The sequence below is a fragment of the Barbus barbus genome (genome assembly GCF_936440315.1).
Source record: "Barbus barbus genome assembly, chromosome: 20".
NCBI classification, from domain to species: Eukaryota; Metazoa; Chordata; class Actinopteri; order Cypriniformes; family Cyprinidae; genus Barbus; species Barbus barbus.
Window position 1 is genome coordinate 23,840,831 of NC_136748.1, and position 23,601 is coordinate 23,864,431.

Genomic DNA, 23,601 nt, shown 5'->3' on the forward strand with positions numbered 1-23,601 from the left:
AAAACCTTGGAACTAAATACATTTTTTAGTAGCAGTGTCCTCATATGACTTGTGGAAAAAAACTTATGTTTATTTTGAAATCCAGTAATGCATGTTGAAAATAGCAATCAATTGGTGTTTTTATTCAGCGAAACAACCATTGTCGGTGGCTTTGACCCAGTCATGTTTACTTCTTGATTCAAAAACCTCAGAAGAAGGTAACGGGTACCGTTTATCTATCTATCTATATATATATATATATATATATATAAAATCACATCCATTTTGAGCCGTATTTGTCGTATAACCAATAGAGTTCAGATAAAAAGAAGACTAAATGAAATGGTGAAAACATCTCAAATTGGTCTTTTTTAAAAGTTTGATTATGGACACGTCCTCTGAAATGAATTCCGGGCGAGCTCCAAGGGCGGATTGATTTTTTCATTCCCGGCTACAGTGATGCAGTAATGTGTTTGAGGAGGACTTTGCTCCCCCGGCATCAGTGATATATTGAATGTGTTCAAAATACAGAACAATTGGTGCCGTTTTCTACTCATCCTGAAATTGTCATGTTGCCTAGCAACATTGGAAAATTGAATTCTCCCTTGATACAGGAATTCCCTGTGGCCCCTTTTTTTCCCCCTTTAATGAACAAAATGTTGATTCTGTGCATTATTCTAAGGTTCACTTAGACCTTTTCTCCAGCACGTCTGTACTTAAAAGTTACAGCATGTTGCTTGTGAAATTTTTATTGTACATTTTAATGAAAATTAAATATTCAATCTGAATCATGTATCTCTTGCAAAACTATCTGAGACATTTGTTGAAACTGCTTTAGACCTTAGATCAGATAAATATTAGAGAGGTCTCCTCCATTCTAAAAAGGTATTTTAGTGTTGATCTCGGATCATAAGAGTAATTCCTAACAGAGCAGTCTGGCTGAAACCACTAGGATCATTATGTGTTTACCATTCGAATGAGTGACTACTATGTTAACGATTCCAATTACATCCCTGCAATTATTAATAATTGTCTACTATGTTACTATTATGTTACTAAACTCATTTTTGCAATTATTTTTCAGAGTATATGTATATATATATATATATATATATATATATATATATATATATATATATATATATATATATATATATATATATATATATAATTTTTTATTTTTTTTTTATTGGAAAGTGTGCTGGTGTTAGTTTTTTTTAACCATAAAGACTGATAGACTGCTACATTTTGCAGTTTAAATTTTCTCAAAGAAAAACTGACATCTAATTTCTTATGATGCATTTTAATTGTAATGTCCTGAATATCAGGTAAGTATCAAAATATCAGCTAAGTATCAGTCTTCGTTTCAAATGAGCATTTTATTGGGTCTAACCACTGATGAAGTTGCATTGGCAATCAGGCACCTATGCCTTATGTTTTGTGTTGCTTGGATGAGGCTTTTAAAGACATGAAGGCATCATATGGAAAGCTGCTTTAACATTTATTCTTTAAAACTAACAAGTGTCTGCATTTATGTTAAGTTCTGATAAATGCATATTACAGTTGTCTCTGGCACATATCCCTTTTAGGTTCAAATATTTATTAGTCCAGCTTTGCTATATCACAACAGCTTCTTATATTACATTTTTAAACATTACTCTTCATGTGTATTGGCTAATAAAAGTAATAACAGGAATACATGCTAATGTCTGATTTCAGTGTATATTGATTTGTTACTTTTAATCTAAAACACACACACACACACACACACACACACACATATGTATGTATATATATATATATATATATATATATATATATATTAGTGCTGTCAATCGACTAAAAATAAATAATTGATCGCAAAAAAATCTGAAATTAATCGCGATTAATCCCACCTAACATTAAAGTTTTTAAATATACTTTTATATTGCAATAATTTCACATTCGATCTTCAAATTAATGTTCAAACAACATATTTTTAGTATTTGTTTAATGGCATCTTTTTTATGACTGAAGGCCAGTATCACTGATACCAAGTAATACTGGTTTCCCTATAAAAAAAATTCCCCTAATATTTAACCATTGACTATAGCCACTAAACATTACATTATAATTAAGAGCTATCAAATTTAACATTTATTAAACTTAAAAAATAACTTCTAATTTAAGTGAACTTAAAACAATCTTCACATAAACCCATTATAATAAAGGTCATATTTATTATACATATTAACCTGTGCTCCTCTGCAGAAATATACAGAAATTGAGTAAAGTTATCAAACACTAAATTCTAAACTAATTACAGATAAATACAGCTATATAACAGACATCACAGCAGCTGGTTATTAGGTTATTTGGCTGCTATTTCTTTAAGAGCTGCTGTTGAATGTGACGCGGATCTGACATGCATCCTATTTTCTCGCAACTCTCATCAGCTTTTCTGACCCATTTCAGTCTCTATTAATGAACTGACGAGTTGAATCGGGTGTGTTAGATGAGGGAGACAGCGCTGGGATGCTCCAGGACAGTTTGGAAAACCATTTCAGACACATGTTCTTAATGTAACTCATATATAAAATATTACATGCATGCACAGTTTTACGGCAGCTTTAATCGCCTTTTTGATAATTTCATGCTTTAACTCACCACAACATTGCATGCACGTAGTTTATTTCGCGCTTTGATATGAATTGATACAGACTACAGCACGCGCTGAAACGTTTTACTCGCACCTGCCGCTGGAGCGCGCGTCTGAAACGTTTATGTTAACGTGTGTGCAAACTGTCTTTGAGGGAGAGAGAGAGTATGTGCTTTCCGTACATAATAAAACGTATTTTTGTGGCAAAAACATGGATATCTGTCATTTTTTAAAATCATTTTTTCGTTGTGGGTTTTGGTTCTTTAGATGTTTAAAGGCCATTGAAATAACGCAAATCATTTGGCGAAGTGATATGGACATGTAATGCGGTGCCTGGAACTACATTCGCCTTGCCTTTCGCTGAAAATAATTGCGCACCTTAGAATGTTCATCAGCCTGTCAGATTCAAGCATTCAACTCCCCTTATATAATTTATTTATAACTTTTAGGGAACTTTGCCAGAAACTTTAGCCAAAGTTCTGAGAACGTTCCCTAATAGCTGTGAAATAGTGACTAGTCGCTATTGAACTTCTTATAAGTTGTAATACTAAAGAAGCACCAGCAAACAAAGAAAGAAAAACTTTAGTTTTACAGTGTAATTGTTAAAATGGCTTGCCATATGCGTCTGCTCCGAGAGTTTCGTGCAGTCGCAGGGAACGTGCGCTTCTTGTGTGGTTTGTGTACTGAACTTAAGTGCATCGCGAATGTGTCCAGAGAGTTCTTGCGAGTTTAGTCTGTGCAAACTGGTGCTGAAGGCTTACTATAGTAGTTTTTAGCTTATGCACAAATTCAACGCTTGTATCAGTATTGTAAGATCTTTGTTATAGCGTGCGTGCAGCCACCTGATGGACGTACCAGCGACTGAAGTGAATATAAGGTATGACGGCTTTTCGAAGTGACATGCATCACATGAGATGAGCTGAACTAGCAGATCCACCCACAATCTCATCTAACAGGATTTCAGCTGCCACTAAACCCATTGTCAGAGGATGGTATGAGCATCTCTCATCATCATTGCTCATATGCAGTGCATTTGGTGTACATGCAGCCCAAGAATAATGGAAGACGAGGAAGTTTCTTACAGTTGCATGCCCACCACCGTTAAATGTAAGATGTGGAGACTTTATTACCAGTCCTGTCCAGCAGTAGTCAAATAATGGCATGTAGAGGCGCGTGCTGCTGTGGTCCTGTGAATGAAGATAATGCGAGGTTCATAATGTTGCTGCTCCTCATCATCCTCTACCTCCTGTGCGGAGCCGCGGTCTTTTCAGCCCTGGAGCATCCCAAGGAGAAGCAGGCGAAGGAAAAGTGGGCTCAGAGGTTTGAGCTGTTCAGCCAAAAGTACAATCTCAACAAAAGTGATCTGGAGAAGTTCTTGAGACATTATGAAGAGGCGAACATGGCAGGAATAAGGGTGGACACCCTCAGACCACGCTGGGATTTTACTGGAGCCTTTTACTTTGTCGGTACTGTCGTTTCCACCATCGGTAAGAAATATATTTGGACTAAAAAGATTCGTAAATGTATTAGGTATATTATATTTATAAAGCTATCTAAAATCACTCAAAAATTTGTATTTAGCCTATAACATATTTACAACAAACATACAAATAATAGTATGATAATGTGGTAATACTAATTTATTTGTGTGTGTGTGTGTGTGTGTGTTCCAATTCAGTGAATATGTAACCTAAAGTCTTGCCTGGAAAAAAATGTAGATACAGTTTATTGCAGACACCTTATTGAATAGTGGGGCATATTCTCACAATACAAGTGGTCATATAAACCTTTGCTTTAGCCCACAATTGTTTTAATTAATAAACTGTTTACATTTTTTACATTTCAAATAGTCCGGTCTTATTGTCCCTTCATGAATGTATTATATATGTCAGTTTTATCATCTTAACTTGTTTACCCGAAACACTGCAATAATTAGGATAGAATCCACAAAAAAATAAAAATTTAATTAAAGAGAGGTTTGACATAAAAAGTAACAGTTAGAGAAAACATAAATTTATGTAATTTGGCTTTGTTTCAAAACCATATAGTTTCTGACATATAGCCCTTGTGAGACCTGCAGTATATATGATACAGCTTTTTAATAAAAAAATATTTATGTATTGACTTATGCAGGTAAACCACATGTAGTCACACTTTTCTTGTGTTGTTACATTTTAGTGTTCATGATGTTGTGTATTTATTTATTTGTGTAAATACATTTGTCAAGATTTTTATGATTAAAAATTAATATATTTAGTTTAAAACATGCAATAACACAAAGTAAAGTGTTGCAAATTGTTACATTGTACATTTTGGAGAAGCATTTGATTTGAGTATTGATGCAGGTCACTTTGCCTGCATGTTCTATAGTGTAAAGATTTTGAAGTGAATATATTGGGCTTGACCAGACATTTTGCAGCTTTTGGTACAGAACTGAAATTTATAAAGGATGTTGTACAAGTTAAGTCAGTCTGATACATGTCCCCTCTCTTTTCTGTACATTTTCTCTTTATCTAACCATTCCAAATAGTAAATACTGACACTGAGGTTTTAGACTTAATAAAGATGCTGTTTATCTACATCGAATGCTGCAGGTAGTGCAATCAAAGATGTTTACAGAATTTCCCAGTTCCTCATGCCTGTATTCCTAACTAGTTCCAAGAAAATTTCCCAAAGGGGAACCGACAACCACACAACTGATAGTATTCCAAACGATGAACCATAGACCTTTGCAGCTTATATTATCTGATGTTTAGTTTGAGTTCATTGCATCTCTCTTTGATCAAGCACCTCACGAAATGTCCAGTGATAAAGTCTTCAGCTGAGGATGAGAATGAGCTTGTCTTCATGATGTCCCTGTCAATGGTGGCTTTCATATGCAGGGGAAATACATCTATGAGAAGAATAGTGCAATCCACTTGTTATTTGCATTTCAATCAGTGTGACAAGGGAAAGATGAGAGATGTTTCAGTATCTGTCACCAATAGCAACAGTTTGTTCTCCAGCTTTGAAGAAGAAAATAGTTTTGGCCTATTGAGCTCAATAAACAGCCTGCGGCAAATATAGTTTATTCCGTTATATAGTATAAATTAACATTTCTTCCTCTCATATTTCCCACAGGGTTTGGAATGACCACACCAGCCACAGTCGGTGGCAAAATCTTCCTGATCTTTTATGGTCTCATTGGCTGTGCAGCCACCATTTTATTTTTCAATCTGTTCTTGGAGAGAATAATAACAGTGCTGGCTTTTGTTCTGAAATCTTGCCATGAAGTCCAACGGCGACGCAAAGGAGTTTTACCTCACAACAGCAGACAAGACTCGAGCGATGCGAGGCTAAATCGTGAAGACAGCCTTGCAGGATGGAAGCCCTCAGTGTATTGTGTGATGTTGATCCTTTGCGTGGCAGCAATAATAATTTCTTGTTGTGCTTCGGCCATGTATTCCTCAATCGAGGGATGGGGATACTTGGATTCACTCTACTTCTGCTTTGTGGCATTCAGCACCATTGGTTTCGGGGATATGGTCAGCAGCCAGCGAGCCAGTTACGAAAACCAAACCGTCTACCGTATCTGCAATTTCTTCTTTATTTTAATGGGCGTTTGCTGTATTTACTCGCTGTTCAACGTCATCTCTATTGTTATCAAGCAGGTGCTGAACTGGCTCCTGAAAAAGCTTGAGATGCCATGCCGTCACTGCCCCGGGAGGTCTCTCCGGCCCCGTAGAAACGCAGTCATGCCGGCCCATGTCCGAACACGTGTTCGCAACATATCCATAGACACAGATGCAGTGAACGACAGCGAGACGGATGGACGCAGGATGTCTGGAGAGATGATCTCTATGAGAGATTTCCTGGTGGCTAATAAGGTCAACTTGGCGATCATGCAGAAACAACTGTCTGAGACTGCCAACGGTCATCCCAGGCCATGCGGGTCAACAAATAGGCACAATGGATTCTCTGGTGGGGTCGGAGCCCTGGGCATAATGAATAATAGGCTTGCAGAAACCAGTGTGGACAGATAAATATAACCTTTACAAACAAAACAACACAATGGCTTGATAAAAAGCCAGATTGCACTGCCCATAGTTTAGCTAGTATTACTTTTATAATACAGATGGCTCGTACATGAAGTCTCTTGTGTGTTTTGAATGCTGTAGTTGAAATATCATTGCTGCTCTGAAGGTAAAGAGAATGGAGAACTTAAGCTCAGGTCTGTTTCTAAGATTGATGTGCTGGGAGAGGCTTTGCTGCACAGAGTTCCGACTCAAACTTTCTTATGACTGCAGGGTTTTGTTTTTTTGTTTTGTTTTATTGGAGGATGTTGCAATCAGGTTTAGCACTTTGTATGGCAAAAAATGAACAGATGGGATCTACAGAACATCTTCAGTGGCGTGTCCAAAGTCTGAGACCACTAGTGTGAACATATATTTTATATTTATATTATGAACATAATTTGCATGAAATGTAAACTGAAAAATTAACATGAATTTTTGAATTTCATAACTATTAATTGAAAAATAGTACTTGCCCTTTTTTGGCTTAAATTGCAGCAGCACTCGAGCTGCATAAACTTTGGATCAAATGATCCAAAGAGCATCTTATGAACATCTGACCTTCTGTATACAAAGAGTCACACGAGCAACGTCACAAATGACATGTTTGACCTAGAAATAGTTCTGAATCTTAAGTATTAAATATATACACTACAATTCAAAAGTTTAGATTTTTTTGGTTTGGAAAATAATACTCATTCAGCAAGAATGCATTACATTTACAGTAAAACTTATCAAATATTTCTATTTCAAATAAATGCTGTTCTTTTGAACTTCAATTCATCAAGAATCCTTAAAACATTTATCACGAGTTTCACAAAAATATTAAGCAGCACATCTATTTGTAACATTGATAGTAAATGTCTCGAGAACCATATCAGCATATTAGAATGTTTTCTAAAAAATAAATAAATACACAACTTTACCATCGCAGGAATAAATTGCATTTTAAAATATACTGGAATAGAAAACTGTTATTTTTAATTGTAAAAGTATTTCAAATTATTACTGTTTTTGTATCAAATAAATGCACCCTTGGTGAGCACAAGAGACTTAAAACAACAAAAAATTCTGACCCTGAACTTCTGAATATGCACACATGCACGTATGGGGTCTGAGATTTTCATTGTGGTGTCAGACTTTTGGACTCCGTCTTTCTTTCACTTCTGTCAGCTTCTGACACTTTCTAGTGGAGCATTTCTTTTTAGGTTCAGCTGAAGAATCTAAGTGAAAAGATGATGCAAATTACATTCGTTCACCAGTAGCTTACTATCCTCTTCACTGTGCAGGTATGTAGATATGGGCATGAGGCATAAGGTGTGACAGTTAAGAGAGCCAGACAGCCTACATGCCATCTGTTTCATGACATTATACTGCAGACACTTCAGAGAGTCTAGCAGCTGTATAGAATCCATAACTCTGCTACAGCCTATTGATTGCTTGAATTGCTTATCAGGTATTTCAGATGAACTGAAATGAATGTGCAACAGTGCACAGAACAACTTTTGAACTGTTCATGAAATATGTGCAATGCCAAAATGGGTATGATGCAGGACATCAAATCATTTTCTCCAGCACTTTGTATCTTGAACTTTGAAACCTGCTTACTTTATTTTGAGGTGAATGACTGTTTAGAGGAGTAATGCATGATGAATTATAATAAAATATGCTTTGACAGTTTTGCTGGGAAGTCTTGCAAATGTGAGTGCGTGATAAAAATGATCATTCTGAACAACATTTATCTAAGTTACATTATTATACATAATATTTTTAGTCTAGAATGCATTATAATCAGTGGTGTTCTCTACACTGGATGCGGCGCGACTACTATTGCAGCGTTTATCCTGCTAGACTTATTGTTTTGTAGGGTAGGCTACTATTTCTTCTTAGCAAAAGCTTTAAGATAATAGGCTATGAATATTTTCAAATTGCCTAATTAAAACTCAAACGATATTTCATGTCCACATATTTATTTGGTGATTGACAATGATAACTATATTGGATGTATGAAATGACAGTTGTGCAAATCATCTCATAATGCAGGCTGTTATTTGACTGAACAGCGAGTGAGTCCTGCCATGTCTGTGTATGTGTGTCATGACTTTCCTTCCATTAACATCTGTCACCTGCAGTCTTATGGCCCTCACCAGCTTTCACACCCGTGTCGATATGATCCTGCTGTCACTTCAGGGGAATCTCAGAGGTGATGTGAAAGCCAGCAAAAGCAACCGGTTTCCAAGCAGCAAAGGAAATAGATGTTTTCTAGCATATTCTAGTCTTATTATTTGTTCGTTTTGTGCATTCTGGGGTGTCAAAATTAGTGCGTGGATCAATGCAAAGTCAATGATCCAAAATTGTTGAATGCCTAATGCACATTTCTTGCCGTTTGCACAATTACAATAGACTCAAGAAGCCTTGAGTTATTTGGCTGTGATTTGATTTTGAAACACAGGCACATACATAAAGTCTATGCAGCAAACAAGCTTCCAAAGATACCGTTCATTGAACTCAAACAATATCGGGTAAGTTATCATTAAATAGGTATTTCAGCTAAAACTAAACAATTGTAAAAAACACAAAAAAAGGTAAGGGTAACAAAAGTATCAAACCATTGTTCTAACCAACATTTTTTATATAAAATTGAAATTGGTAGTATGCCTACTACCAAAACAAACAAACAAAACAAGAAAATAAATGACAGATATTTTGAAAGCGTTTGAGAATCATGTCATTTCAATAACTTTCTTAGTATTTTGCAATGCTACCAAAATGTGGTGTTTTGTGGACACTGTTGTTGTGATTGCGGTAAATGTCCACTGGAGGGCGGTAGGGTGTAATAAATATCTGAACCCCTTTTGCAGGTGTTTGTAAGAATGTCATTTAATCCATTACAATCAAACATACCTTTTTATTTTTTAGGGTTTTTTGACAGTTTTTCCACACAGAATTAATCTCTGATAAAATGTATGTGAGTCTTTCGTTAAAAGTACTATGTCGAATAAATAGTAAATATTTAGGCTACTCTAAAGAAAAAAATACTTTATCTCGTTGAAAACATACATCTGTATGATTACCTTAATAATAATATTAATAATAAACTAAATTCATATTTCAGAGAAAAAAAAAAGACAAAGAACTACAAACAGTGAACTCCACATTCTGTCGTCACGTCCTCAGCGAATAAAAAGTCAGAAATTATATTTTTGTCCGTGCAGCATTTGGTGAAAAATGATCGAGGATGAAACTACCATATTCCACTGGATTTGTAGTCCGGCGCTCGACGAACTCTCATTAAGTGTGACTATCCCGCCCGCTGAGAGGAACTACAACTCCCATGAAACCACCGCAGCGCTTCTGTTAATATCAATATGGCTTCTGTCAGTCAGACAAAGGCGAATCAGTTTTTGCCTTGAAATGAAATCAAATTAGGGAAAGGTAGCGGGAGAGCCAGACATCGTCCTGTTTTGGTGGTTCATGTCTGGCGACGAAAATTAAAGGGACGGAAACACTGTCAATTTAGTTGAATAAATGCTGTGGTGCACGGAGGCCCCGCACGCGCACAATCAGGTAAGTCTGAGATGCCAAATTATAAGAAAGGCGTCTTTTGTTAAATCTGTCTGGAGACATGAAGCATGCATTCACGTGCATGCTCGGTTCGACCGCTGCTTCGCATGTAAAGTCACATCTGCTCTCGCTCTGTGCTGGGACAGGGGTTTAGAAAAGAAATGCCAGCAGCTGTGCAACAACTGACACTATGTTGACATTGGTCAAATGAACTAACAGTTGTGTTGATGCTCATCTCTTTGCATTTATTATTATGACTATTAGTAGGCTTATATTGTATATTTATATATTATTATGTTATGTGTTTCAGCTAGGTGCTGACAGTATCCTGAGAGCTGTGTTATTTGGGTATAGGGTGTGTTTATATTGGGTTAAGGTGACGTCCGGTGAATGTAGGCTTGATAGTTCATGCAAATTATTATTATTATTTTTATTTTCAATAGCAGCTATTTTTTTACTTCGAGATGTTGGCCCTATTAAGACCACCTTATTTCAAAGTTGTGCATCTTTTCTTATAAATACTATATGTTAATAGTTTTTCAATAAAATGTGTGCAATATACGATTAATCCAGTACATACGTTATTTTTGTCATAAACTGATGAAATTAAATTGCTTAATTTATTTACAAATGTGATAAATCCAGATTGTTTTTATAATGTAAAGTGCATTTGTATCCAGTCATGTTTTTTTTTTATTGTAAATAAAATAATTTAGATGCATTTTTGACTGACTAACCTACCTGATAACCTGCAAAAACTGCTGATGAAGCTAAAATATGCATTATGGTTTAGTATTTTGCACTTTCTTGAATCTATTCAACAATTTAAAAAAAAGTCAGTCTGGATGTTTCACTATGGTCCCTTCAACCTGTTCTTATCACGTACCTTAAGACAGTTTGCAATTTCTCTGGCTGAGCATCTTTCTGGATTCTAGCTTTCATTCCCAGTCTCAGTTTCTTCATATCAACTTCATATGTTTTTTTGCCAGTGCAGAAAGCTTATGAGACTTCCTTTTTTGGGGGCCATATCATTTCATTTTCACAGAGTGGCCAGTTTGTCTCCACAATGAAAATAATGTAAGCGGGTAAAGTTTCTAAAACAAAACAATGTGTTAGAATTCAGTTAATGTTGTTATATGAGGTAGGCTTATATGAAGCAGACAATAAGGGTTAACAGTGCACATTATAAGCATTCCTTATAAGCCCTCGTGACAAAAAAGCGTTATGTTTATGGATTATAATTACAGACAGAGCTTTAAATCTTTGTAGTTTTTTCTCTTTCTCTCAAATAGCTTGTATAATATTTTCATTTAATATAATTATTAAAAGTGTTTGTTTATTTTTTTTATTATTTTTAAGTTTTGTTCTGCTGCATCTTTGTGAACATCATTTAGGCGGTGTCGTGCTTGTTACAGATATGACCTTTTAAGATGCAAAGTATTGCCTTTTAAATGTTAGGAAAATAAATAATTTGAGGACGCATTTGATTTATTATCTATATAATCTATAACATAGATTTGTCTATGTTTCTATAGAGACCGTAGATGTTCTGTAGATGCGTATCACATTCAGTTTATTTATAGATATAACTTTAATTGTAGAAGCACAGTGGGCATCAAGTACTTCAGATGACAGGTTCTGGATGGTCTCTATTTTCATTGATCAGTGGGCATGAAGGTCTAATAATTACCAGCTGTCTATAAAGGAACATTGATATTTTAAAGATCACCGTAAATTACATATGCAACAAATGGGCTGTAAAAAAGTTTAAAATGATGGAGAATAGAAGTAAATATTTTGAGATTTGGGCTTTTTTTGGATGCCGTGCTGATGAAGAGAACCAGGGGCATATGGACAAAATCAACTTTGATCTGGAGCTGCTGCAAAACAGATGAGTTTTTGTGCTGCTGCCTCAGTACTGTAGTTTCATTACTATAATCTATAGATGCTTTTATGCTTCCATGCATATATCAGATAAGACTATGTATATGCAAATAAAAGAAACAATGAGCAACACTAAACTCTAAAACTCCTCTGAGCATTAAAATGTTATTAAAATTGTATGCACACCAGTAGCCTTGCATTTAATGTTTGATATAGCACTATTGTATCTCCCTTGATGATCGTTATTGTTTAAAGTTGCGATGCTTTTTGCATTATTAAATAATTATTTGTGTTGCTAGATTCATGTGTGCAGGCCAGTTAACTGAGTTGGTTTGTCATCATCAAGTGAGTAGAAGTGGTTGTGCGTGCCTGTGGTTTAACACGTCTACATATGGGCGATCCTGAATTCTTGTGTCACTGTGGTTTATCGGCTAGCATATTGATGTTTGAGGTGACTCCTTTACATTTGGAATGTTCTTTATTCTTATGTCAGAAAGACTGAAAATGTATATGTGGTGCACGCATCGGTGGGACAATAGGGGATTTTTATTTAATGACGTGTATTGTTCGGTTTCTACTGCTAAAGGCTTGTTACAAGGTATTGTTTTTTGGGAGATGCAAAAAATGGAATACTGAACAAATCCTTAAGAACGCTCCCAGATTTATTGTTGTTTTTGCTGATATGCAGTATCTGATGCCTCTGGATAATTAAACCTTTTGAAGCTTTTTAAGGGTGCTTGGGTGAACAGAAATCTTTTTTTATGCATTTTACGCAGCGCAGACACCAGGAGACAGTCGTATTCGCTCATCAGCAGAATTTATTCTTGAAGAACATGTCGCAGGGAAGTTGAAATCTTCATTTTGTTAAAAGGAGCCTCACCGTTTTCTCGTTTCCTTGATTGCATTACACTGTGGCATATGGAATGCATATTGCGCTGGCACGAGTTTTGCATTTGCAGCATAAGTTGTAGCTTCCTTTTAAAACTCGAAATGAATTGAAATACGGTGTGTTACGGGTCAACAATTCGGCAGAAGCGCGCGTGTGTGGGCAACAGCCTGGCATTGAGAGAACTATTCTCAGACAAACGCCCGTACGGAGTGATTCATCCTTAGCTTCTTCACTGAAAGTAGGTTGGCCGCCTCCGATGGAATTTTTCTTGGCAGTTTTCCCTAAAGTTAACCTCCTTCCCCCTCCTCACGTGTCCCAGCTTTCTGCTGTTTAAAGTCTATTAAAAATTCTGTGGTAATGCATGCAGTGTCTTTGCCTTGACCTCAGACAGGCTCCGCACTTCTGTTGCAATGATTGGTCGATAAAGGTGCGGTGACTTTGACATTTTCTTGGAAAAATAATGCTTTAGTTAGGGCTCATGCGTATGCGGCTCCTGCTACACCTCCTCCACTGCATTTCTTAGACAAAAACATTGTTTTCTTAGTCTAGGCTGTGTTGTTTTGCCTTTTAGACATTATGCAGCCATGTGTCATGTTTTATCAGCATTTCCTCCAACATCAATTCTCTAATGCAGCAGCTCTCTCTCTTTTTCTTGGCAGAATGTCCCATTATACAGATGAGCCTCGTTTTACCATTGAGCAGATCGACTTGCTGCAGCGGCTACGTCGGAGCGGCATGACAAAGCAAGAGATCTTGCACGCCCTGGACACCCTCGACCGGCTGGACCGCGAGCACGTGGAGAAATTCGGCCACCGGCATGCCCACGGCGGAATTGGGGCGGCCAGCGTCAATAACGGCAACGGCAGCAACGCCACCACCTCTTCCAACTCCTGCACTACCTCCTCTAACAACCTCACAGCCTCTTCTTCGATGACCTCTACGGCCACGCAGACGGGATACCGTGGCAATGGCCTCTCTCCCTCCCCTAGCAACAGCTATGACACCTCCCCGCCCCCGACGGTCCCCACCCCCGTGCCGGTAGTAGCACCCGTGGTCCAAAATAGACGTGACGGCCTCGCCGCTATGCCCAACGGAAAGCTCTCTCCGCCCCGCTTTGCTGTTAGCAACACCTCCTCGCGGGCCTTTGCGTACGAGCACCCAGATGAGGAAGTGGACATCGATGACAAAGTCGAGGAGCTCATGAGGTAAGTGGGAAACTCTCGGGATGGGATGGTTCATATTTTATTAAAAAAAATCTGGATGGTTACAAGACAAAAACAATTAAGGCTGCAAGCGGCATTGAAAGGGCTCTTGCACCCGGGCTCACCGCTTGGCTGTGGTGCTGTGACTATTAGTGAATATGGCCATGGGCATGTGTTCAGGACAGGACTCTTATCAAACATGTGAAGTTTGGGGCAGATCAGACATTGTATGCCTGAATTATAACAACTTAACAGGCCACCTGACAAACTCAAGATCTTTTCAATTTAACAAAAGGGCTTTAGATTGCAATGACTAAATTTGGTGTTGATCTGTTTAAACCTCCAGGAGTAATTTGTTTAAATACAATGCCTGGAAATGACAAAAACGGCAAAAAACTTGCAGAGAAAATTCAAAATAACAGATTTCCTGTTGGGTTTCGGACTTCGTACCGCGGGAGGGGGGACTTTTTTGTTGGTATTGGTGTGTTATATGTGTCTACCGAATTTCGTACATGTATTTGAAACACAGCTCGAGAGGCACTTCATTGAAATTTTATAGGTGGCACTATTGAGCCATTTTGCCACACCCGCTTCTGAAACCAATATCAGATGTAAATTTTCGCTAGTTTTGACGCGTGTGCAAAGTTTCATGAGTTTTGAGCATGTTTAGGCCCTCAAAAATGCGTTTTGAGAGAAGAAGAAGAAACAGCAATTCCAATAGGGTCCTTGCACCGCGGTGCTTGGGCCCTAAATACAGAAAAACGAAAAAATTGTTCACGATGAACAATTGTCTTTTGAACTCGTCACCCTAAAACGCCTTGTTAGCTTTCATTCATATATGAACTTAAATAAACTGTGTATTTGAATAATACTGTGCAAAAACAACAACAAAAAACGTTGTCTCTTATGAACAAATATTTTCCATGAATCATTCAAAAGAAGTCACAAATGAACTCATCAGCCAAAAATGTATCAATCATTAAAACTGGACCTGACTTGGTCATATCTGAACTGAAATATCCTTTGTGTTTGGTTGCTGCATCATAATACTAAATAGTAAAAAAACATCAAAAAACCCCAGTGGAGTCCAATTCATGATCAGTTGACTCTTATGAATCACTCAAAATGAGTCACAAATCATTCATGTCAGTCCTTAACACTGAATCCGAGTCACTCATTAACTTTGATCATATCTGAACTGAAATAAACTGTGTATTTGCTTAAATTAGTGTTATTAATACTGACTGCTTGTTGATATGACAACATATAGTTAAAGACAAGCATTAGGGACATTTTTGTTGTATTAAATAGTTCTTTAAAAATGTTACCAGAAATAGTGTTGGTGTTTTTCATTTGTTGTCTCTCTCTGCTGTTGTAGAATGGACAGTGCTATAATTAAAGAAGAGATTAAAGCGTTCTTGGGGAACCGGCGAATATCACAGGCAGTAGTTGCCCAAGTTACAGGTTAGTTTGCTCTGGCTTTTTGTTTTCTAAAATGAATAACAAATATATTGTGATTTATCCTGTGACTGTGATATATTTCTCTTGTTATTTTGTATAATAAAAAAGAGAGCAGTTAAAGCACACCTTAATATTTTGGTACTTCTAGCATAATGCTGTACAGAAATGTCAGCTGAATGGCTGTTTTGTATTACAGTTGTGGGATTTGTCATGGCAGGCCTTCGAGAGGCATATGCAAGTCAGATTTTGCCCTCATGAGCTGTGTGTTGTTGTCTCCAGGTATCAGTCAGAGCCGGATCTCTCATTGGCTGCTCCAGCAGGGCTCAGACCTCAGCGAGCAGAAGAAAAGAGCCTTCTACCGCTGGTACCAACTAGAGAAAACTACACCTGGTAATACTCAACCCCAGTGTCATTTACCCGTGTAGGACGTCCAACAACTTTCTCATGTTTCTATCATCTAATAACTTTAGTTTAACTCTAAACCCGAGACACCTTTGGCTGATAAAAATGTTGTTCCAGGAACATATCCTACTTGTGTAATGCAAGTTTTAACTTAATTTATTGATTGTGTACATTCTAATTTCCCGTTTTTACATTTCATACTATCTTTTGCAATGCTCACTTAATAAAAAAAAAACACAAATAATTGAATCTTTATCAAATTTTAAAATGAATATGTATTTTTCATACTGTACATTATAATGTTGTGATGTGTGAATTATTATCGATTTTATTTACACAAAATAGTGTAGAAACTTAATGCCTAACACATAATAAATAATATCGAGTAATATCAATACAGCACTGCTTTGCATTTTTTTTTGCAAAAATACACTGTATTTTTTTCATAATTTGTATATTACTATTGTTTAACACAATATGACAATTAAAAAAATAAAATCATAGAAATCATAATTCTGTATAAACCAAATTATATTTTGTGATTGCAAAATTGGGTAAAACGAGCAGTGAGGCCTTTCAAAATTTTTGAATTTGCAAGTTGCCATATGTATGATTTATTTTATTGTTTTGTCTTTTGAAACTGATACTGTTGTTTTAATTTGCTTTTATATTGAAGTTTGAATGTTTAATATTCTTGCGACATTAAATGGTGCTTGATATAAACCTTAAAAGAAAAGTTCACCCAAAAATGGAAATTCTGTCATTTACTCAAAAGTGACAGTGGTTGTATGGGGAAAAAAAAATACTATGGAAGTCAAAAGTTACCTACATTCTTCAAAATATCTTCTTTTGTGTTTAATAGAAGAAAGGAGTTCATACAGGTTTGGAACAACTTTTTCATTTTTGGGTGAACTATACCTTTAATATATGCATGTATACAGCATTAAATGGCACTGACATAAAAGAATAAACTGTTCTCCAAGTCTTTAGTTTTAGAAAACCTCTTGTGCTCCTTCAGTTTCTTCCAGGCTGATCTGAGGAAAGATATCAGCCATTCAGTGAATAGATTAGAAGGTCATGACCCAAATCCCATAGCGCCAGTTTTCTCATTATCATGTGCTTCCAGACACCGTGAAAAGGCTTCGGTCTCCTCAGAAGCACACAGACTGTTTTCCTTATGACACTTCATCTGAGATGACGGGTCATGTTTGTGTCCCAGGTGCAACACTAGCGATGCGGCCCACCCCGATGGCCCTGGAGGACATCGTGGAGTGGCGTCAGACCCCTCCTCCCATTAGCAGCACCCAGGGCAGCTTCCGTCTGCGGCGCGGCAGCCGCTTCACCTGGAGGAAAGAGTGTCTGGCGGTGATGGAGAGGTGAGAGGATGCAGCAAATTGTGTGAATGGTCAGGACAGGACATTGTGGGTCGATCCAGGATAATGGATGACCTTTTCATTGATAAACACACTATTGTTTATTCATGTTTGTTCATAATACATTAGTTAATGTTGAAATTTAAAAAATGTATCAGTTTAGTATGCAGAAATGTACATGAACCTATATAATTTAATTCTGTAAAAGTTCTGTTCATTACTGGTTAATGAACCTCAGTGTAAAGTGTTCATTTACTGATTTCTGTTTATTTGAATAGTTGAAAAAAATGTCATCTTAATTGACAGATATATAAGAATGTGTGCCATTGTTTAATTCAGTATGTTAGTGTTTATATTAATTATTTAAATGATGCTGTACATATAGTTTGCTGTGGTATCTTAACTCTTATCAAGAATGGTGAAAATTTGACTGATATTGACTACTAAAATGGTATTGTGACACCTGTAAAACAGTCTGGATTGAACAAAGACATAATGCAAGCATCTATTTAAAGCTATGAAATGTGTTATAGAAAGGTTATCTGCCTTACTTTGTTTATCTTATGTTTCCGCACAAGTTATTTCAATGACAACCAGTACCCCGATGAAGCCAAACGAGAGGAAATTGCCAACGCCTGCAATGCAGTTATTCAGAAACCAGGTAGGATGTTTAAACACAAGCTCCATAAAGAAGATAAATGCATGTGTAAATGCCTGTTATCGTGGCCCAGGACGTTATTGATGAGCTCTGCTGTGATTTGATTAAGGGAAGAAGCTTTCAGATCTTGAGAGGGTCACGTCTCTGAAAGTTTACAACTGGTTTGCCAATAGACGGAAGGAAATTAAGAGAAGAGCCAACATAGGTAATGTTGAAGCCCTCTGGGGACAGACAAAGCTCGAATTACACGCAACAATGCATTTTGAATATGGACAATGTAATTATTTCCATTGCGTTGTTATCGCCATGCTGCAGCTGTCTCATTCAAAATGTGCATTCATCAGAAATATTGAATTTACAGAAAAATGCCTTTCAGAAAACTCGGTTCCATCATGTTGGGTACATCCTAATGGGCTCAGATATGTTATGGCAAGGTCTGTTTTTTTCTAAGAAGCAGCAATCCTGGAGAGTCATGGGATTGATGTCCAAAGCCCAGGAGGTCATTCTAACAGCGATGAGATCGATGGAAATGACTACGGTGAGCCTGTAGCTGCTGACCAAGTTTTGGGAATGGTAAGTAATTTTATTTATTTTTTTAAATAAATGAACCATTGGTATTTTTGCTAGGATGGCCTATATTTTAATAAAAAAAAATAAGGATTTTTTTTTAGAATTTAACTTATTTATTTTTTTTAGAATAATTTTACATTATATATAATAATATTTTATTTGTTACATTTTTGTTTTTTTTTAATTGGCCAATACCAATTAGATAATTACTCTCATGCATTTTTTATTTTATTTAGTATATCAATTTATATTTATATCATAAATATTTGTTCATATTTTATCCTAGATTAATTACAAATTCTGGCTAATACTGATTAGCTAATAATTATTGTCATGTTATGACTGATAATCACTATATGGTTGATATTGAAATTAAATGCTATTTTGTAAATAAATAATTTAAAATAATTTTATGAATTTAGGAATGACAGCAGAGGTCAGTCTAAATTTGAAAATGCGGAAAATGAAAATGCACAATTAAATATCCAATGCCAGCCAATATAAATCCAATATATAAACATTCTGAAATAGTTCATACAACTCATGGTACTGTATATTGGTACCATTTCATGCTCTTTTGTCTTTTAATGACACAGTCATTCAAACAGGTTTGCAGAGGCAAAAGCAGAGGGCTTCAGACCAATCTCTGGTTCTCTACTTCCTTATAGGATGACAACACCGGCCCAAACGAACACCAGGACCCCATAGCTTTGGCAGTGGAGATGGCCGCTGTAAATCACAGCATCCTGGCACTGGCGAGGCAGGGTGGAGCCACCAGTGACATCAAGACAGAGGTGCTGGACGATGAGTGAGAATCCTCCCTTCATCGTGGAGCGTGGAGGGAAGCCGAAGGAGAAATGTGGGGTTACGAAAACAAAGCCAAACAGTTTGTGCGTGAACTGTTATGAGGAATATGGCCAGGTCGTTGATGACCAAAGTGAATGCGGAGGTTATAAAGACTGTTAACCCAACATTCCCCCCTTCCTCCTCCCTCCTACATGTGACGCCTCAATAGTCTTTTCATTCAAACCGTTCTCCTACATGCAGCGGGTTGTGGAGGTGCTGCGATTGAACTGTTGATGAAACACGTTCGCTAAAAACTTCATGCGACATATCACCCTGCCATCTCACACTTGGATAGTGAATTTCGCCTCTGTTTTCCTTCTTTCAGGAAGTCTTCTTTGCAGGATATAAGAGGTCAGTATCATACTAAATGTCCACTGCCTCAGTCTCTCCAGGGAAAGTGTGTTGGGAAGCATATTCTCTCTCACTTCTTAACTTATTTCTTTATGTACGTGCAGTCCAGCATTGCTGAAATTGCGTTTAAACTTGTACAGTTGTCACCAGGGTCTAAAGTTAACACTCGCCTATCACCAAATGTGTACCTGCAACTTTGCCAAGCCTGCTCTGGCAAGCATTAACAGACTAGCAAATCAAAAAAAAAAAAAAAAATACTGACTAAGTCTTACTGAGAAGTGCAAAATAGTTTGGTGATTCGAAATTGTCTTAAGGAAGTCTTCTACACTTTCTTTTTGGGCGTCTACATGGGTTTTTGCATTCAAAAACAGCTCTTAAGGCATGGTTTTAGAAACGTTTTGAAATGTTATGTTTAAATAACATTATTTTAAAAGTTATTTTAACTTCATATCTTGTCTTAAAAATGACACTAAAAAAACATTGCCATACTAGGGGTGGGCGATATGACCAAAATCAATCATTTTATTTCTCGGTAACAATATATATCGCAATATTGTTATTTTTGTCTTTATGATATCAAATGTTTTGATACCATTGAAAATTCTTGTCACCAGTATCAATATCACAAAAAACTAACACTAGCCGAGAAAAAAAAAAAACCTCGAGCTCATTGAAGACAAGTAAACAGTCAGCGATATAATAAGTATAAGAAACTAATTATAAGCAATAGGACAAAAAAAACTACTACAGCGGAACAAATAAATAAGAAATGTTACAAGTAACCAAAATTTATAAAAACACTGCATATTCTTCACTGTGTAAATTTAAATATTTCTTCTTATTAAAGTTACAAAAGTCAAAAGCAGTGAGAGATTTTCTCTATTTTGTTGTTTGATAATATGAATGAATGACAGACAGCAGGAATATTAGACTGCTGTCACTTTAAGAGCTGCCCGGATTCAGTATACTGTTACACGTGTGTTTTCTTTCTCAGCTGTTTGCTTTCACTTAAGACCTAAATGACTGTATTTGGCTATATTACATATAGCCAAACGAGTGGTCTTTTGCTGCTGATTGCATTTCAACAGCTTAACATCACTTGTTTTTAAACCGCAATACTTAAAAATGCATGCAAACGATGCGTGCACAGCAACATCACGTGAGCGTATAACTGCAATACAGGCGATAGTCGAAAATCTCTACCCACTGACAAATTTCTACCGGTAATGTCCCCCCCCCATGCGATATACAGTGCAACAGCCAAAGATGTATTTCTGAATGTGTATAGCTGTAGTGATGTGATTAAACAAGGTGAATTTAAAGACACAACTCCTGGATGAGTTTCACCATGCAAAATATATTATAGCTAATGTGTAGCATGTTAATTAAAGCATCACCTCTAAAATATCTAAACTAAAAGCAGCAAAAAATGGAAACTTAAATTGAATAATTGGTTTTATTGAATGATTAATTGTAACTCATAACTAAACATATTGCATGGAATTTTAAGAAATTTGCTGAAAATGTACTCGCCTTTAGGCCATCCAATAGGTAGATGAGTTTGTTTCTTCATCGGAACAGATTTGGGCAAATTTAGCATTACGTCACTTGCTCATCAATAGATCCTCTGCAGTGAATGGGTGCCGTCAGAATGAGAGTCCAAACAGCTAATAAAAACATCAATATAATCCACACAAATCCGGTCCATCAATTATCAATTAATGTCTTGTGAAGCGAAAAAGCTGCATGTTTGTAAGAAACAAATCTATCAAGATATTTTTAACTGTGATGCAATTTCTCCAAATCTGTTCCAATGAAGACACAAACACATCTACATCTTAGATGGCCTGAGAGTGAGTAAATTTTCTGCAAAAAAAAAAAAAGAGCGTCATTCTGCCCCATTGCTAATCAATTCACACGTTTTGTTGCTAATGGGCAGGAAAACATCAAAATTTAGTTGTCATTGTGACAAGAATAGATTAAGTAAAGCAAAATACAGTTTTATGACCAGTATGAAATACTTGTAGTTGTAAAATTGGCAAAACGTTAATTGTGGACCCTGGTTGTCAGCGTAAAAGGACTGTTTTTGCAGTACCATAACCGGCCTGCTGGCTTCAGCAATTACGTATTGCACTTTTAATTACTAGCGGCAGCTTATTTATGTTCCTGCCGCTACACAACTGTGCATCTCTGCAGGGAGGCGTCGAAGGCTGTCTGGAAACTGAAGCCTACTCGTGAAGATTGTGCCATTATATTTCAGCATTAGCAGACTAGAAATTCAGTCGGGCTCTTCTGCAGGCCTCTCTAAAAGCAATCAGACAACAGCCGTTTATTTGAACGTATATAACCTCAAAGTGTTCTACTCAGCCAATAACTGTGCAAACGTTTCAGCAGCACGCGGCTGGAAAATGTTGTAGCATTGGGGATTTCTTCGTCTCAGCGAACGGGGAAACACTTGACAATCAGGGTGACGACGTTCCAGTACAAACAAACCTGTTGGTGTTTGCCCACGTGTCCAAATATGGGGTTTCTCTGGAAAGTAATGATAGCTAAAGTCCCTTCCATAGGGCTCAATTACCGTTATTTCCCAAATTAAAGTGGATTTAACCACTCTAATAAATATCCCATTGCTTGTTTGTTTTTTGTTGAATAATCATAGAATGTCACTTTAAGGGGGAGGGTTATGGTGCTTTGGGTTCTTTACCCCAACCTACATGTTTTTTTTTTTTTCATTTATCTGGTACTGTTTCAAAGAAAGAACATAAGAGGGATGGACTATTTCAGGTTATTTTTATTTGTGCTTCAGAATTGAAATGTGGTGCTTGTTTTAAAAAAGGAAAGGAGATACTAACCACATGCCCTCTCCCACGTTTTACAGTCTTTCCTCTTTGCCTTTTAGGAAGCTGCTTTCTGTGTGTAATGCACATCATTGCAGTCACAAATAAGCTTTTTTTAGACATATCAAAATAGCTATCGGATGACAAACCTGTGAAAAGTATCAGCTGCTTCAAAAGTTCTCTCAGAATGTCTGAAATACCATTTCAACTCATCAACACACCTTTGTTCCTATTGAGCACAGCCGAACGTGAATTTTGAACATGGGCTTCAGCCTTAATGCAAGTATTTTTAAGCACTTAAATTACAGAATGTGTCAACTCGTCATTTCTGTGAAAATTAACTGTTGATGACGCGGTTTAAGTTAACGTTAATATTCCTAGATACAATTATTCCATAAATCTACATAAGCTTAACATAAATGTACCAAGTCTATCTGATAAAATATGTATCGAAAGAATATTGTATAGGAGAGAATGTTAATTGGAAATGAAATTTCTCGCTTTAGGAAATTCTGCTAAGCAGATAAATCTGTCAAATGAGACTTTATTTGTTTCTCTAGTTATGCCTTGTAATTTGGTTGAATTAAATCAAGTACAATCTGTTCCTTTGTAAGAGTGACCGGGGCTATTTTGCACATTTTTTACATCAGTGAATATTTGACAGTGTGCGATTATTATTACTGTAAATAGAATCAAACCTTACAGACTCTAGCAGTGCTAGTCACATTTTGAGAAAACACCATTTAATACACCATATATATATATATATATATACACTCTCTAAAAGATAATATTAAACATCACATTTAATATGTATTATTGCAAATACATATTTGTATTTAAAATTTATTATTATGGACATGGCTTTACAGGAGAAAGAAAATGTAATCAAATT

General features: G+C 36.5%; 2 protein-coding genes across 4 annotated transcripts; both read left to right on the forward strand.

The window, feature by feature from the left end:
• Positions 1-3,773: 3,773 nt before the first annotated feature.
• Positions 3,774-6,639, forward strand: kcnk13a (potassium channel, subfamily K, member 13a; the record flags this gene model as incomplete). Its single annotated transcript, XM_079443711.1, has 2 exons — positions 3,774-4,104; positions 5,738-6,639. The coding sequence occupies 2 exons, from the start codon at positions 3,774-3,776 to the stop codon at positions 6,637-6,639; spliced, it is 1,233 nt and encodes a 410-aa protein (XP_079299837.1).
• A 3,350-nt stretch (positions 6,640-9,989) lies between these two features.
• On the forward strand, positions 9,990-21,739 carry LOC306886525 (homeobox-containing protein 1-like). Of its 3 annotated transcripts, none has more exons than XM_079443701.1 (9): positions 9,990-10,236; positions 13,666-14,211; positions 15,587-15,672; positions 15,949-16,059; positions 17,291-17,447; positions 18,023-18,105; positions 18,212-18,307; positions 18,560-18,675; positions 19,269-20,107. In XM_079443701.1, exons 2-9 carry the CDS (start codon positions 13,667-13,669, stop codon positions 19,338-19,340), a joined length of 1,266 nt encoding a protein of 421 aa, XP_079299827.1. In that variant the 5' UTR covers positions 9,990-10,236; position 13,666; the 3' UTR covers positions 19,341-20,107. The 3 variants fall into 3 exon arrangements, with proteins under 3 accessions (XP_079299827.1, XP_079299826.1, XP_079299825.1); XM_079443700.1 differs by having other exon boundaries at positions 10,020-10,236; positions 19,341-21,739; XM_079443699.1 differs by having other exon boundaries at positions 10,025-10,236; positions 18,557-18,675; positions 19,341-21,293.
• Positions 21,740-23,601: the final 1,862 nt, after the last annotated feature.

What these genes read in the sequence shown, in the direction of transcription:
- LOC306886525 (XM_079443699.1), top strand. Translation starts at nt 13,667, where the DNA reads ATGTCCCATTATACAGATGAGCCTCGTTTTACCATTGAGCAGATCGAC. An exon ending in AAAGTCGAGGAGCTCATGAG is followed by an intron (nt 14,212 to 15,586) that starts GTAAGTGGGAAA and finishes CTGCTGTTGTAG; the next exon opens with AATGGACAGTGCTATAATTA. An exon ending in AGTAGTTGCCCAAGTTACAG is followed by an intron (nt 15,673 to 15,948) that starts GTTAGTTTGCTC and finishes TGTTGTCTCCAG; the next exon opens with GTATCAGTCAGAGCCGGATC.